This window comes from Sceloporus occidentalis, unplaced genomic scaffold (genome assembly GCF_023333645.1).
Source record: "Sceloporus occidentalis isolate IW3139 unplaced genomic scaffold, rSceOcc1.0.p SCAF_61, whole genome shotgun sequence".
Taxonomy (NCBI): Eukaryota; Metazoa; Chordata; class Lepidosauria; order Squamata; family Phrynosomatidae; genus Sceloporus; species Sceloporus occidentalis.
Genome location: NW_028317041.1, coordinates 2934818 through 2953041, shown reverse-complemented (window position 1 = coordinate 2953041; position 18224 = coordinate 2934818). Strand labels below are relative to the sequence as shown.

General features: G+C 41.5%; 1 protein-coding gene across 1 annotated transcript; it reads left to right on the top strand.

Moving 5' to 3' along the window:
• Positions 1–1351: 1351 nt before the first annotated feature.
• LOC149287411 (SMAD family member 1-like) lies at positions 1352–13874 on the top strand. Its single transcript, XM_089492865.1, has 6 exons — positions 1352–1751; positions 5751–6005; positions 7268–7384; positions 12234–12455; positions 12688–12944; positions 13731–13874. Exons 1-6 carry the CDS (start codon positions 1352–1354, stop codon positions 13872–13874), a joined length of 1395 nt encoding a protein of 464 aa, XP_089348991.1.
• The last annotated feature ends 4350 nt before the right edge of the window (positions 13875–18224 follow it).

Here is an 18224-nt window from a genome sequence, read left to right as displayed (position 1 = left end):
TAGATAAAATAAAAATAGTTAAATTAAAAAAACATGTAAATCTCCATTTCCCTTGAACATTGAAGTAAGGTAGCGATTTTCTGATACCAGTTCTAAAGTTATAAAACTTTGGATTTCAACCAAGCTCCAAATGGCAGGTGTTTTTTGGCATTAGTCAATTTTTGCGCGTTTCCTACAGATATCTATATACAAAGTAGTCGCATAATGACAGGTTTGTCTGTCAAGTCTCTGAAACAGACAGTCTGAAGGATTATTCTGCAACAATTGAGACGGTGACTGCGCCTTTAAATATAACGGACAGCTTGTAATACCAGTTGAACAAAAGCCGTTGGTACGGCACAGGTATTGCGATATCAGACTTACTCCTGCAAAACAACCCGTGTTCGGCACCTAGTGACCGAGTTGTTGATGCCGGTCCTGGTTAATGTCATCTTATTTATTTTATTGCAAAGACTTGGTGAGCAACCTCTGCCCTTCTAACAGCTATGAAAAGCTCTTCCTCTTGTGTCATCATTGTGTAAACCGTCATTGACAGTGTACTAAATCCCAGCTGTGTTCCTGCTTTTGTTCAGAAAGACTTCATTGTTAAAAGAATTATGTTTCTGGCCTCTGAGTGGGATAAAACACCTGGGCGATTTGAGAGCCATCCGGCTACTTTCACACAAAATTGTGGTTGGTTATGTAACATCCTGCTAGACCCCTTTACAATAGTCCGCCTTGTAGGCTGTTCTCATATATATATATATATAGCTTATTTTTGTGCACAAAAACTCCCTGTGCTTTGGTTTTTGATATAGTACACGACAGTCATTTGAAAAGTACTTAAGGCAGCTTGTCAATGTGATTTGTTAACCTCTTCTTTTAAGTGAAAAGCTGATGCGTATCCATTGTGTTATCAACTAATGTGGCCCTAGTGCTATGAGATGCAGCATTGTGCAATTGAATACACGTTGCCTATCCACGGAACAACCAGGTCTAAACATACTGCAGAAAGGGCAACGTGCTGACCTCTAATCTGGGGTCAGTTGCTGCACTTACAGGGGGTGTTTTTGTTTTATTGTGGAAATGTGGTGTTTTTTTTTTTTTGTTTTGTTGTTTTTTTATACTTTAATCAGTAAGTTCGAAAATTATGCACGCTAATCAAATATCATATTTGAAACATCCCAGTCCCCCAACTTTTTAAAAAAAAAAAATTTCTTTTTTTCTTCTCCCCAGGATCTGTTTGGGAACTCTTTACTGTGATTAGTGGTCTGGACAACTATAATTTGTAGCGGTGAAGCAGAAACATAAGACCCTCGAGGACGGTCTCGGACTCTTCAGAGAAGTCAGTGGTTTGTAGGGACTAGTCACGATGAACGTGACCAGCTTATTCTCCTTTACTAGTCCGGCAGTCAAGAGACTGCTTGGGTGGAAACAGGGAGATGAGGAGGAGAAATGGGCAGAGAAAGCTGTGGATGCCTTGGTGAAGAAACTGAAAAAGAAGAAAGGAGCCATGGAAGAGCTAGAGAAAGCCCTCAGCTGTCCCGGACAGCCCAGTAACTGTGTCACTATTCCCCGCTCTCTGGATGGCCGTCTACAAGTCTCACATCGCAAGGGCCTCCCGCATGTGATTTACTGTCGTGTCTGGCGCTGGCCTGACCTCCAGAGTCACCACGAACTGAAACCCCTGGAGTGTTGCGAATATCCATTTGGCTCTAAACAGAAGGAGGTTTGCATCAATCCTTACCATTACAAGAGAGTGGAAAGTCCAGGTAATTGCTGACAACGTATGACTTGTATGTTCAGCCTGTTTATGCCGTTAATGATGGCGCTGTCACTCACTGCTGTATTCTAGTTGTTGTTGAGGCTTTCTATGTGACTTGGGTATTCTTCCAAAACGTATAATCCATGGCAACCTTGGTCTTAATTTTAGTATGGTTTTCATAAAGTATTCTAGGTTAATGGGGGGGGGGGGGGTAGTATTTTGCCCATCCTTTTGGAGTAGGGGGTACTGCATGGGCTTTGCCAAATATATTTTAGGCCTTCAATGCAGTACAAATGTTAAATGCATTCTGAAGTTGGTGACCACCCGGCTAAACATGAATCCGTTTCTGGACATCCTCAGCCACAGAATGTAACTTGGTTTCTCCTCGCCACACATTATGTCAACTCTGTGCGCTTAAATACTTCCCCCTTTCTTGGTTATGCATTTACATCTTCAAAAGTAGCGGGATTTCTCCATGTAGATAGATAGCTGGCTCACATCTTCATCAAACTGCGGATCTGCTGTGTCTGTAGATGACTATCGCTTTTTGAAATGCATAGCAATTTCGAAGGGGCATTTGTTTTGTTTCTACACTACTGCTCAATGGGCTTGGTTTTTGCATCTACTATTGAGATAAACCCAGCAAAGATTATTCAAGATAAGTAAAGAGGGGGTAGTATTGTGTTAATACAGGCTATGTACTGTAGTTTGCTTTAGACAGCATTCTAGTAGTGATGGTTGTGATAACTTGCCCCATAGTAAATCCTTTCCTCTCTGTAAGGCAGTCATTTAACATATAAAGCTGAAGGGATTTGTGCCACAAAGGTATATTTACTAAACCGGGGGTTTGCTGGTCAGTTGATTTAATTTATCCCAGTGATTTCACTATTCATTTTAAAGGGTCAGTCCCAGTGAGCTACTTGGTCTGTAACAGAATGCATAACTATTGTAGACCGGTTATTATACGTCTCCCGAACATCCTGGCAAGCCACGCTAATAACACGCTATGGCTGGGGGAACAAACCTGAAAATACTGTTTTATGTCCCTATAAAATAAATAAAGAAAACTGGATATGCCCACCAGGTTAAAATTGTAAGAAATGTTTGTGGTGCGAAGGGCAGGGGGATTAATCGCACTCACTATATGGATATTGTATGTGGGACACTGGCAGCCTGTGTGTATATAATGATTTGTGGACGTGCGTGGGATGTTTATACCCCAGTCTGGGCTACGTGCATCTGTATTCTCACCTGCTATGAGTTACACCTTTTTGGTAAGCGATGCGTGACTGTATTCATAGAAGCCAGCTGGGTGAACTTGTCTCATTGAGGAGGCTGCAGCAAAGTCTACGGTCAGCCCTGAGTGACTTTGTTAGTCACAGAAACGTGGAGCGACTTGACGCACGTAAAAAAAACACGGTAAAATTGGACTAGACAGAAGGCCCTCTGTAAGGTGGGCTGGTCACTTTTTGATGCTGGCCGGAACTTTTCAGCCATTCACTGAATTTGCAGATTTTTTTTGTGTTTAATAAAAGGAAATGTTACTAAAACGCTGCAGCGAACCCCTCGGGTTGAAATCAATCCACGTGCTTGTTAGTCTACATGGGCTCTGGTAAGCGTGAGATAAGCGGGTAAACTCTTCTGCAAGCCGAGGCTCTGGGAGAATCTCTAGATATGCGTCTAACCCATTGCTGCTTATACTTTTGTAATAAAACACCAGCGGAGTCTGAATGAAACCTAGCACACATATGGGGGGAAACGTCAGCGTGGCAAAATGACATAAGCGAAAATCTGCATCAAGACAAGAAGACCAAGGGAGAGTCGGTGAATGTCAAAAATACATATAAAATAGTGTCTCGTGGGGGCATGATGCCCAAACCTAGGTTTTGGGAGACAAACCTGTCCATGCGTTTAAATTCCTAGAGGTTTCTTTCTCTTGATGTAAGATAAAAAAAATAATCCTGTATTCTTGGCTGTCATTTAAAATACAGGGCCGCTTGTATTATCTCTTTCTTCTGCGATAGAAAGGATGGCTTTTATCTCTTTATTTCTATGCAGGGTTCCCTTGAATTTCCTTTACGTTCTTGGGGACCGCAGGTGATAAACATTTTGTTCTGTTAATGTCTTGTGGTGTGACTCTACGTATTCTCAGCGATTTGTTTCTTTGTAGATTAGTGGATGATGACCCTGCTTCCTTAGTGAATTGAGTTGTAGGCCCAATCTGGCACAGCAAATAAAACTGTATCGTATAGTCTGGGGTATTGGGGAGGACCTATGTATTTACAATGGAAACTGTCATTTAAGCTTAAAAACCATTTAAAATTCTATCCCAAATCATTCCTCCATGTTGACTGAATTGAGGGTGACGTTCAGGGGCCACTACTGTGCCTGTTGGAATAAGATGGTAAAAGTAAGTTTAAATGCATAAACTTAATAAATTTGTCTAGCCTATACTAATGTGTGTAACTCCACGCAGTAAAAATAGTTCTTTCCTATTAATCTATTTAATATGGAGTGTTATCTCTTAGGAAGGAAGAAATGTGTAAGCGGAGGAACGTAGCCGTGACATATGCAAAGCTGCAGACTGTTGAGCGTTTTGGTCATTCTGGGATTTTCTCCAATTCATACAACTAGACATAATATAAACATTTGCGAGAAACCCAACACACAATGAAATGTGCGTACAGCGCGTCTGCTGGGAGGCCCTCGAGATGTTGTAGGGAAAGCGCTGCCTGCACACGGGTGGGATACGGTGCGCACACCCGGCTCTCGGGCAGGGGGGCAATGCCGGCACTTTCATTCTAGCCTTCCGATGCTCCTACCACGTTTATTTAGTGGCTTTCTTCTGCCCCGTAACTGACATCAAAAATCTTTTATTTATATATAATAATTTCTTAATCTGCCGGCGTCGAGCCAGACCACAGTGTCTTGTGAGATTTATTCCGGTTTTCTGTGCGGGGAATCATGTGATGTCCTCCTGAGAACAGAAAAAAAAATATGACAAATGTGATTATCTATAACTATATACACAAACTATGTATTTTGGAGTCTTGTGTAGGTGAAGTAATAGATTTCCCCCCCCCCTCATATCCCTAACACTTTTGTTGTTGTGCTTTCTTTATCCAGAACTAGCTTTAAACGTGCAGAAACATTTTATAGTAATTTAGCCATTTTCTGTTATATTCCAAGTAAGCCAAAATTAATCAGTGTATATACCTGACCCTATATACATAAAAAAATAAACGGGTTCGTTTTTCTTTTCAAGCTGTTTAGCCTACCAGAAGAGCGTGTGTTAGATGGGCCGTGATCCTGACCACTAGGTGAACTGCAATATATGTGTATTGGTGATGGCCTTGCTTAACAGAAGACGGCCTCTAACCCCTCGCCTATATTTGATTTCTCACCCCCCCCCCCACACACGCAATTCATATTCCTCCTTACATGTTAGAGACCTAAAATAGCAGGATCTTATTTATATTTGTATCTCATACCTTTTTATCTCCAAACCTGTTCTTGCTCTTCATGCCCCTACCTTATTTTGTCTAAATGTGCTGCCAGTAGAGCTCTCTTGGAAGTGATTTGGAAAACTAGGTGTCAAGGTGAGATGATCGCGATAAAACGCTGTACAGGAAGTCTGCGCGGGGTGCGTGGCAGGAAGTCTATCTGCTTCCTGGAAAGTTGAAGATATGGCCTGTAACCAAACACACGGGTATTTGTGTGGCTGGCTAAGCTTTGGTTTTCGTGCGCGTATATATAACATGCGCAACATTTAATTTTACGGTAGTACACCTTATGAAAGATAAAAGGTTTACCTCTTCAGTTTTCCTTCACTTTTTTCCTCTTTTACAGTCTCCCTTTTTATTCTCCTTCTAGCCGTTTCCCTGTTCAATCTGCGCGTGTCCCATTTTCTCCAGACAAGATTACTTTTGCCAATATTAAGTTAGAATCTAAAAACAGTGCGTGAAAAGTTGATCTTTATCTAATAACGTTACTTTCTGTCTTTCAGTTCTTCCGCCAGTCCTTGTTCCAAGGCACAGTGAATACAACCCACAGCACAGTCTTCTGGCCCAGTTCCGCACCATGGAACCAAGCGAGCCACATATGCCACACAACGCCACTTTTCCAGACTCTTTCCAGCAGCCAAACAGCCACCCGTTCCCTCACTCGCCTAACAGCAGCTACCCCAACTCTCCCGGAAGTAGTAGTACTTACCCTCACTCGCCAGCCAGCTCTGATCCGGGAAGCCCTTTCCAGATTCCAGGTACGATGCCGTTGTTGCAACAAAATAACATGTATTCAACGTATGACTAATTTTATTATAAGATTGTCAAACAGCATCCCAGTCATCTAGATTTTTTTTTTCTTTTTTTTTTTCTTTACCTGATATGAAAGGTTCAAGCTTTATTTTAAACTTTTGCGACATCCTCGGCTTGTAACTTTAAACATTCCAAGAGAAAACACAGGGCAAAACAATCGGTTTTAAAACATTTGTGAGCAGTGAGATATTACTGTAGATAAGAGCTCGCAGCTGTGCAGATTGTTTTAATGTGTATACAATCACTATTTATGGATTATGAAGTTATTATATACAGCATTCCTAACGAGGGAATAGTTAGATCTCAGCACTCATCAATTGTCGGTGGGAGACCCCCTGCTGCCGTCCAGCTCTCTGAAGGAACCATCTGTTTGGAGGAGATTTGCAGACTTGGTGCGATGTGCTGCAGAACTTCTAAATTCTTGTAAATTCTAGTGTAGACTACTAGAATACTTTAATTTGATACAAAAGAATTGTTTGCAATTTTTTTTGTTTCAATACCAGAGTTTTTGAAAAATGTTCTTTGAGCACCAGCCCCCTCAAAGGTTGTCACAAAGTTCTTTGGATAAGTTCTTTCTGTGTTGCTTGATGGCATTATGCAAACATGTTTCTTTGCAACCCTGGGTTACATCTGTTCACAAGAAAGGATTCCGGGAATCGTTCTCTTTGCAGGCAGTCATTAACACGGAGTAAGGCTGTCCAACTTAAGGCCCCCACAGAAAGGGTGTAAACATAAGGATTGTTACAAAGTGTGTTCAGTTAATCTGGTTGCCTGTGGGAAATGATCCCTTTTTGTGGCCAGCAGTGATGTGCAGTTCTGCTTTTAATCCTCAAATCCTCTTGTTATTGGGGTGCAAGTCACATGTGGGGGAAAAAAAAAAAAATGCAGTAGTGCAGTAACAAGAATCAAAAAAAATACGTAGGACCTTTGCTTGGAGAACCAGGAGGCGCAGGCTATAGTGGTGTAAGGAAAGATTTAAAAGGGCATATGATGACCTTTTATAAAACAAGGAAATGTATTTACGGGAGTTCTCCATAATTTTGCAAAACAAGTGCATCCTATTGTCGGGAGACAAAGAAAATGTACTCATTTATTTTTAAAATGCCCTCCTTTTGGTTATTTCTGGAAAGTCTCTCCTTTCCAAGCATTTTCTGAATAATGTTCTTGCACAGTTTGACATAGTTTTAATATATATACATTTGTGTAGCAGACACCCCTCCCCCCGCTTACATGCCTCCTGATGATCAGATGACCCAGGATAACTCTCAGCCGATGGACACAAACATGTTGGTGCCTACCATCCCTCAAGAAGTAAACCGAGCAGGTACGTAGTGCGTGCTTGTTTTGTGGTCACGCTGCCCCCGTCCCCTGGGAAGCCTGCCTATGTCTCATAGTTTTGCTTAGTTATGCTTAGGCTGGAGTACATAACCGCATAAAGGTTAGACACACAATGGGGGTTATATGGCATAAGTGTGTGTGTGTGTGTGTGTGTAAAATCTTGCATATGTTTGGCACTTAAGGGTTAATCACTAATTCAACCTCTTAAATGTATAGTATTCCCCAAATCTGTTCATCATGTTTTGTTGTAAAGTTCTTTCTATAGCAGAAGGAGATTTCTGCTCATCAGGGGCTGCTAAATATTGCCCGCACGCTCCGTATTTTGGCCTCCAGTGTTTCTCGCTTTACTAGTAACAAATTGCCAATTTATATCTCCAAAAGAATAATTCGGTTCCACTACTTCATACTTGGAGGGGCCGTATTGTCCCTCTGTGGCTACCACGCAATGCATCATCCAGTGTACAGCTTACGGCTTCCATAAGATAAAGAGCCATTTTCTGGGGTTGAATGCGGTCCTGCTTCTCTTCAGTCATGCACATTTCAGGGAGATGACAAAAAATTAAAGTTAAGGCATCATTTTATTTCACATTGCCCCCTTTGCCCTCTTTCTCTCCCCCCATTTCTAAAACTTGCTTGGAATCCATAAAATGGTTCTATGCTTTTGTTTTGTGTAGTTACATTTTTTTTTTCCTCCTCGTAACTAGCATGACTGGCAGTTGTACAGAAAGGCACTTGACATTCGGTTTTGCTTCGGTTTCATTCCCCCACCCCTTTCCTAAAACATTTAATTAGCGGCTTTAAGTTGCATTAACTGTAAGGTCCCATTCATGCGCGGATACACTTGTTTTGCTCTTCTGTTTTAGGAACTTGTGTGTTGTTCCCGTGGGAACCGTTTTGTGTCGGTCTCAGCGTTTTCACTTTTTTTTTTCCGTGCTTCCTTTTTTTTGTGTAGTTGTGTACAAATGTAACTTATTTATTTTTTGCTTCTGGTCCTTGAGCAAACGATAGATATTTTAACTCTTTGTACTGCATTCATGTGCGGGATGTGGCATCGCGCTTTGGGTTCTTCCTGTTTTCAGGAATGCCGCAGTATTGATTCCCCGGCAGAGTTTCCTGGACATGTAACTGGCGGTCGGTCTGTGCTGTACCCGAGCAGACTCGCCGTTAGATTGTAGCTCGGCACTTACTACAAAAGAAGTGTGAATACAAAGGAGTCTCTGCTGATTGCTGGGCTGGGGTGAAAGCTGGCTTCTGACAGGTTTCATGACAAAAAAAAAAGACAATCATTCAAAAGTTTGAGGTCCTAGTAATATGTTTTTTGTTTATAAGTTACTTATAACTTACATTGCCACTTAAAAAAAATCATTCTTGATTCCAAACGGCAGTCTGCCCTGTATGAGCCATAAGAAATGCCTTCTCAAAGCCCAAATACTAAAAATATAGATCTAGTGGCAGTGATCCGAGGTCATAGAATGCTACTAAGTTGGTTTGACGAGACTTGTCTTTCACAAAAGAATCCCGACTTCTACCAATTATGTTCTGATTTAAGATCAGCCTTTAGCAACCCTTCCAATAAGCACCACATCTGCCTTGCGCTATACCTGACCTGAAAACAAAGATCAAAAAATAGTGCTCATGCTAGAATTGGTAGCCTTGGATGTATACCATCTGACCCTGGCTACCTTAGCTGTGTTTTAAGTGCAACCAGAAAGGACCAATGGCTGAGCCCTTTCTTTGAAGAAAAACAAATTATCCATTTTGCATAACAAATGACAAACATTTTATTTTTTTTTTTTTTTTTTTTTCTCATTGATATGCTTAAAAATTTTTTTTTAGGAGAAGTTTATCAATTTGCTTTGAAGTAATCTGAAGTGAAGCCATATTATAGTCACTTATTAATTGTTCTCCTAAATGTCAGAGATAAGGTCCTCATTGTTGTTACCGGATCCAGACGGCATCCATTCCGCTTGGGGTCTCTACTAATTGTGACATTTGTCATTTAGCAGGTTCAGAAACTTTCTGCGTTTAGCGAAGCTAGCTGTTCCACAATTCCAATCGATATCTGGGTAATTAAAATCTCCCATAATTAAAACTTAACCTAGATTGGCAATAAAATCCATTCTGCCCGTCAATGCTAATGTTTGGTGGCTTATAGCATGTCTACTAGAGCTTCAATCTACTTTTGACTCCTTCTCCAGTCCTGTGTTTGCCCTCCCCCTAGCACTTGGTTTACAAACGCCTCTAACCCTCCTGTCCCCCAATACTTTTACTCCTCGTTATTGAGGTGCAGTCCATCTGTTGTGGCGTCTGTAGCCAACGGCAAAGTCTGTCCAGTGCTCCAAAAATCAAAACCAATCCTCCCACATCACCTTCTCAGCTGTGCACTTATTTCCCCCCCCCCCCCCGCTGTCTCCTTGAAGTAGCGTGGGGTATGGGTAACATTTCAGAGAATTTTACCTTTTCTTAAGTTTGTGCCCTAGCTCCCTGAAATCGTTATCGGCCCTCTGCCTGCCGCTGGTATCTGTCGTCATCAGTACCAACAGGTACAAAGACCGCTGGATCAACCCCAGCGCCTCCCAGCAATTGTTCTACCCAGTCCACAACATGCCCACCGGGAGACAAGAGTACCCTATCTACCTTCCTTATCATTGAATCCCCTACACCCCGCGCCTGGCTAGCCTTCCTAGCGTCGGATCCTCATGGATGGCGACAATGCCAGGAGCAAGCCTTCCTAGCTCTGACTCCTACTATCCCTTGCATAGCTAAACAAGCTCTTTATCCCAGAAACCTTTCTCCTCTATCTTAACCCTCATTAGTGGCTGTTCTGTAAGCAGTTGGCTCCTCTTTGTTGTCTGTCTGTGTTGCCAGTTGCCTCTTTTAGCTCTAGTATGTTATGTTCCAAAGCCGCAGCCGTGGTGTGGCCCCAGAGGAACCTGCTGAGTGCATGCACTGAACGGCTGTACCCTATATGCTCAATAATGTAAATCCACAGTAGGTGATTTATACTTCCGTTCTGCCTTTTAATTCCTTCACTTAAGAGACTTCATTTGAATTTGTCTGCTTCTAAATAAACTTAGTCCCTATTGTACTGGGAAACTGTGTATATATATGTATAATATCTTTATGGAATATAGACCTACAGAGGCCCTTTATCAGCAACCATCGCTGTGTTCCAATGGCACATTGTTTGCTAATCCAACTTCAGGTTTAAAAATTGATCATTTAGAAAATCCCGTTTGCAATTGTTACACAGCTAGATGTTTTCAAGGAAAACAGTCGTTCCTATGTGTCCCCAAACTTCTTTAAAAATCGGGTAAACCCTCGTTTTTGTGGCGTTTTTACAAGGATCTCTTGTAATAAAGGTCTTGGCCTCTTACCACAGCTTGCACCCACTTTTTGCGCAGGTCTTCTCCACACGTTAGGCCTGGCATCAATATCGGTTAACTATTCTATAATTCTTCCTCTAATATGCTGCCTATCTTTCAAGAATTATCTCAATACAGTTAGGTTGTCCAAAATATCGTTCCAACTGTTCATCAGCCTATTCCGTGGGAGATTTGTTGGTCCTGAGAGATTCTATTTAACAAGCTGCGTCCTGTCTGTAGAGTTGGGTGATTTCCATTGTTGGTCTCTGCTGGGAACCCGGACAGAACGCACCTGCTCTGCATGACTTATAGCAAACGTAAGGAAGTTGTGTGAAAAATGTGTGAGAGAGGGATGATTCACTCTGTAAGAATTGCCAGCTGGCAGGGTTTCTCTCAAAGTCTGAGAAAGATGCAGCCTTGATGGTTAGTTGTATCTTGATGTGTGAAAGTTAAGTAACCCTTTCATTTTAACGATGCATATTTTAATTGGCCAAGGAGAGCTCCAGAAGAGATCGTGGAGCTCCTAGTTTGTCTGCCTTAAATGCAATGCTGAAATCTTTCCAGCCCCTGCTACCATCTCCTGAGTGCTTGTGGGGTTTAAGGGAGGTCAGCAGAACTTGCTGAGGGGGTGTGTGTGTTGGAGTAATTCTCTGTTTAAAGGAGAAGCGGTTCTGAAATGGGGAGGGTGTATTTACATAAATGTATGTTTTAAAGAGACCGTCAACCTAGTATCTAACAGTTTCAGACCAGCATGCTTCCTACCTTGCTTATCTTTATTATATATATATATATATATATATATATATAATATAATATAGTGTGTGTGTTGTCAAAATGGGCTGGTTGGTGAACTCTAAAGAATTTGTTTCTCTTTGGAACACTTCAGTTATTAACAGACTGACAAAACCCCTTTTCCGTCATCCTTGTATACAACGAAATACGACTTGGGAGACGCATGCAAATTCACAAATCCTCTATCTGGCCAATGCTCAAAAAAAAGGAATTACTGCTTTTTTTTATTTTTCTAGCATCCTTACCAACATGAAAGTGTGTGTTTGTGCTGTGATATAATATGCACCCAAAAATCAGCCATTATCACTCCCAAAGTACTTGTGCCTATGTCTGTTGGGTATAAATGTCAAGTGTGCCGTAAACTTGTAATCCAGAAGAAAAAAAAAAAACAACAAAAAAACCACGTCACTGTTGCGTTTTAGTGTGAGACTCGAAGCTGTCCAGGTTTCACTTTAATAGCAATAACATTAAAGATCTGCAGAAAGTATCTGGTATAAAGACTAGATGGTGAAACGGCTCAGACAAACTTGGCAGGTGTGATGACTGCTGTTGTCAAGAATGTATCGCCATCACTAAAGCATTTGAATGTCGTTGCTGAATCGGGATGCACATCCAGATAGCAAGTAGAGTACTGATTAATTTCCATACCATGTGATAAGAGAAATATCTTTCTTGCAGATGTTCAAGCTGTTGCGTATGAGGAGCCAAAACACTGGTGTTCTATTGTCTACTATGAGCTCAACAATCGTGTAGGAGAAGCGTTCCATGCCTCCTCCACAAGTGTGTTGGTGGATGGCTTTACTGATCCTTCAAACAACAGGAACAGATTTTGCCTTGGGCTCCTGTCCAACGTTAACCGCAACTCCACTATTGAGAACACCAGGCGGCATATTGGAAAAGGTAAAGTTTGCTAAATTGGCTTACAACACAATATAATGCTGTAATAAGCAGAACGCTTGATGAAGAAAAGTTAGTCGTAGTGTTCTGTTTCGGATTGTTGGTTGAAGGGGTCTTTGTTTTAGTAAACCAGACTGTGTCTCACTGTCAGATGCAATAGAACATGAATTATGGCTTACTAAAACACATCTGATTACCTGTGTACGTCTTAAAATATGTTTGTTTTTTATTTTAGGTGTTCACTTGTATTATGTTGGTGGAGAAGTATACGCCGAGTGCTTGAGTGATAGTAGCATTTTTGTTCAGAGTCGAAATTGTAACTATCACCATGGATTCCACCCTACCACCGTCTGTAAAATACCCAGTGGCTGCAGCCTGAAGATTTTCAACAACCAGGAGTTTGCTCAACTCTTGGCCCAGTCTGTAAATCATGGCTTTGAGACGGTCTATGAGCTGACGAAGATGTGCACTATCCGTATGAGTTTTGTCAAGGTAAGGGTGTGTAAATACATGTGAAATGCAAACATACTTTGACTCATTTACTGCTGGCCATTGTTTTTTATTTGAGCTGGCATATGAAATATTTATATAGTTTTTGTTTTGTAGTACATTCCTAAAAGGAGAGAGTACATCTTTTCAGATAACCATCTTTTAAATGGCAGAGCATGTTCCATGTTTTTTTTTTTTTTTTTTTTTTGTTTTTTGGGTTATTCACTAAAGATGTTTTGGGAGAACCATTTCAGCCAGCAAGCTTGCTCGCTAATAAAGGCCGAGCTGGTCCTGTAATAGTTGAATAACATTGGGACAGCCAAGCTCTTCCTACAGTAGATACTGACTGAGGTTGGCTCTTCATATTTTATATAATGAAGTCGAGGATTGTAAACCACAACTCCCCTTGGTGAATAAACCTGTATGGAGTGAGCTGGTGTTCGCTGTATCTAAATAGCGACTAGTTGTTTATCTGTGAAGCAAGGGCTGTTGGCAATAGGACAAGTCATTTTATGCTCTAAATAGCACACAACACTCCCTGCGCAAGACACCAGAGTGAATACCAAGCCCTCGGTGTGTTAACCGTCATCGTTTGCTTGGATGCTAAAGACCAGGAAATAAGCTTTTGGAGCACGGGGCGCTGGCTTGAAGGCCAGGAAACTATCTTGTAGCAATCATTTTTGCTTGTGTTTGAAAATATATCCTTTTGTAAGTAATCTTTGTGAAGAATTAAGTTGTTTTTTTTGTTTTTTGTTTTTGGTTTTTTTTTTCCCCCCTTTCTCCTTGCAGGGTTGGGGTGCAGAGTACCATCGCCAGGATGTAACAAGTACCCCCTGCTGGATTGAGATTCACCTTCATGGCCCTCTTCAGTGGCTGGATAAAGTACTTACTCAGATGGGCTCACCCCATAACCCTATCTCCTCGGTCTCCTAATGGAGTAGGACATTTCTGCCTCTTGATGTGCAGCAGAGCCGTGCATGTACTTGAAGGATGTAGGATTCAGACACATACAGGCAAAGAGGACTTCCTTTTTTTTTTTTTTTTCTCTCCTCGTTTAAATCCGAGAGCCTCAAATACTTGATGCTTGTGACCAACTCTAAACAGGAACTGTTTGAAAATGATCTTCAAGTCCATAGCACAGTTGCTACCCTAATGAAATGTGATCCCCCTGAGTCGCAGCAAATGCTTGCTTTTGGATTTCTTGTCCACAGTATAGCATTGTCATCTAACAATGCTTTGTTAGGTTAGACTGTGCGCACAAACTAAAGCGATACAATGTGTATTTTGAGGCTTTCAGCAGTGACCAGCATTCTCACAAACTATATTTGGGGGGGGGGGCAGCATTAGAATAAAACCTGAATATCCATTTGAAGTTTTCTGGATGTCTCGGCTACATTAAAACAAGTAGTTTCAGTAGTTGTTGTACACGGAAGACTAACTTTTCTTTTTTTTTTTTTTTTCCCCTTACATGCCGAACTGTTGGGGTATATGGCTTATTTGTACATCTTTCCCCTTTCTTTACAATGAAGCATTTTTTGGGGGGAGGGGGAGTGAAGCCGTTCCAGTAAGGCCATTTCATATCTGCTGTGCAATCCATTTCATGTCCTAGTTTATCCAGTCTGTTGGTACCTTCTTGCAGTTGCCAGTATGGGTAACATTTAAACACCATTTTGTCTTTGTTTTCCCCTCTCTCTGCAGTTTTTAACTATTTTTAATATGCTTCACTGTTCGCCTTTTTTGTCGGAGGTGCTTGGATTGGGTGGGTACTCCCTTATAGCGGACATGTAAGAAAATGCCTTTAGTACATTTTATTGCTGGAGTATTCTGCTATGGATCAAGCCCAACTCTCTGCTTAAGAGCTTAACCTTTTTAAGGGCTTGCAGGAAGACTGGATTGCAAACAACCCCTGAATAAATTTTCTTCCAAGCTTACAAATTTGGATTGGTTTGATAACTCCGATTCGCTCAATTTTAATTTTTTTTAATTTTTTTTTTTATATTGTTACTTTTTGTACTATTTGTTTTCTCTTAGTCTTTTATATTCACAGTTAAGCTGTAGTACTTGTATAAAGTACTTTTATTCCGAAATCTAGTGGATTGTGTCTGCTAGAAATTTAAATAAACTGTCATTTGCTTACCAGCATGAGATTGCGTTAATACTTCATTAATAAGGTTCACGGTTGATGTACATGTTCTGTTGCCATGGCAACAGATCTCCATTCCCAGGCTACTTTTTAAAGTTGCGCAAATGGCAATTGAAATTTGTTTTAAAGTTCCATAGTACTGCCGTTTTGTGATCAGGTAAACCTAGTGGCACCGATTTTAAAACTTTTAATGTGTTAGCGATCCTGTATCGAAGGTTGTCTTGCCAAATCTGCAGAATAATGCTAGATGCTGCATAATTATCAAACAGCCCCCCCCCCATTTGTTTGTTTGACCCTTTGCCTTCATTATAGGGGCAGTCTGTTTTAAATTAGCTGAGATTTCCTTAGAAATGCTACTCGTTTAATATCCATACCCTTGGCACACCACCCTGCTGAGTAAGCGAATGTGCAATTACATGACGGGGCTGAGAAGCTGTACAGCGTCTCGTACAGACAGCTGGGTATGCGGAGGCCAGGAGTGACTTCCATATTTAATTAAATAGCAGCGACTGATGCGATCGGAGCCAGCTGCAGTTTGTTCCTGTCGGCTTTCCCCTTTTTCATGATGACCGCATAGAGGCAAAGTTTGCTGAAAGAATGAACCCGCCAAAGATAGAAATTTGGTCTACCAAATTTGCTCTGTTAAGATGACATTTTGTCACTTTTCTGTGCCTAAACCAAGGGTTTCAATTGCCAGTACCGGGATATCATCCTTATTTATCAAAGCTCTGGACTGTCACCGTCTCCTGTTAATTTACAAAGAGTGTGCAGCGTTAACTTGAATTCCCTCTGGATTAACGCGCAACCCCGGTGGAAACTTAATGTTTTTAGTCTGGTCTGTACTAGTAAAGGGGTATTTGTCCTCTGTGGCAGAGTCCGGAGAGGTATAAAGGCGCAGCATGCTGGTAGTATCTCCCTTGGGTGTTGCTTTACATATCCTTTTGTCGACAATATGTCATTGGGCAGGATTTTGTAGAAGAAATTTACCGCCGTAAGATGTAAGTGAGGAGGACTAGCTGGCGAAATCAGTCCTTGAACTAGATTCAGACACACACCAAAACATATTGCTGGCATTAACACCCGTATTGGTGATAAGACTCTGCTCTATAAGAAAAACATCAGCGCTCTTTGGCTCGACTTCATTCTTTTAGTGAGCTTTCATTTAACATCAAGTCACTATGGAAGCTTTGTCTGATAAGCTGGCGGATACGCTTTACGTTGAAATGTGTTTACTAAATGCATTGAACATGAAGGGAAAGTCTCCCAAACCACTACAACTATCCAACAACTGATTTGAAGTCAGTGATATGAAATACCGTGTTGGCTCGAATATAGGCCGTACCCTTAAAGCTTGGTGCTATTTTAAAGAAAAAATACACATTAGTGGAATGGTAAAACAGTATTTTGTCTAATGAACGAACAGGAATAAATGTGTTTTAATATTTTTGGTATGTATTATACAGTTTGTCAGCATATGTTATATACAGACAAAAAACCAATAGCCATTTTAAGGGCCCCCCCTTAATTCATAATGCACCATACTTAGATATGACACTCTGCGCCCCCCCCCCATGCTTATGCCCCCTAGAAATGGCAACCTCCGCTGCCGGCACTTTTATGGTGGAGCAGCGGAAGGTTATGTCACACTGGTGCTCTACCGTAGGCGGAAGTTCCGGCAGCAGAGGTCCCCTCCAGCGCCGCGGGGGATCTGGATCCTAACCCTGTGGCTTACCCGTAGCAGGGATAAATGAAAACACATGCCCGGAACTGAATGTCCCAGGCGTTGGGTGACACGGACTGCGCAGAACACCGAATATAGGCCACACCCCTTAAAGGGGGGGTCGTGCCAATACAGTATTCAACTTTTCTGGAAGACACCACGGGTTAGTGAATTTTTGTTTACCCCTATGGTCTTCTCTATAAAATTGCTGAGTAAAAATGCACTTTTATTTTAAGTAGTTTGAGGAGACCCGTTACTCAAGCCTTGTGTTGGCACTAAATAAAAATATACACAAATGTACTTTGGCACTTTACAATATAATAGAGGTGCGGAAAGTGTGCTCTAGAAGTAGTGGTCACAGTAACTGGGTACAAATGGAATACATACACTGGGAAGGAGGTCCCTATCCCAAAGAGCTGACAGCTGAAAGTACTTATGCTGGCTGTTGGTGTACATAAAAATTTGCAGGGGGGAATCACATGTGGGGAAGGTAAATTTTATATGTAAATTATGGCAATCTAATGGGGGGGGGGGAATCCAGTCTTTGTGTAATTGCTGTATTAAACACATTTTTTCCTCCGTTTCTATAAGTTTATTTTTGTGTACACACACTGCTTTGTCAGTGATTCCTTTAAATATTTTCTAGAGGGGCGAGGGAACAGCTCATACTCTGTTCCCGTAAATTGCAATTTGATTGTTCCGTAAATCAATAACCTGTTTTAAAGTTCAAAATGCTCTGTGTAAGGAAGGTGATTCAGGAGGATCCTGTTTTTTAATGTATAGTCATTTTTAGTTTTTCCCCATTCAGGATATTGATGCCGTGTTATAAAAGCATGGAAGACAGCCACATGGTAAAGGCACAAGTTCCCTGTAAAACACAATACAGTGAGTGGCACCAACAGCTGTAAACTAAATTCCTAAATATGCTTTTGAAGGACCTATGTATGACTTACACAGTAGCTTATGCCTCTACCTTCACCTGCCCAGGGCTATACCAATGTAAAGGATAAAGCAAAGGCTGCCAACTTAAAGTAACCCAACAGATCACACTTTCAATAGACTTAGGGTAATGTGTAAGATGCTTTACTTTGTTACTTTTGAATATGCTGTTGGAGGCTGCTCCAGTAGAGGTATGTCGTACATCTCCGGTGCCCTCCTTAACTTCTATCCCAGACTGGAAGAGAACCAGAAGGGTATAGTTCACGTCGGATTAATTTATACAGTATAGGGTCAGTAGATTCTGTAGCACAATAGGAAGCTGGAGGGGGCAGAACATTTCAACATTCACTCGGTCAAAGCACGGCGAGTCTGATCGCTGGGAAATGTCATATGGGGGCGCTCAGACTCTGTGTGCGAAGACTGCGGGGGGGCAGGAGAGCGGAGCTGTCACCAGCTGCTGGAACACGAGGAGAGTCTCTTC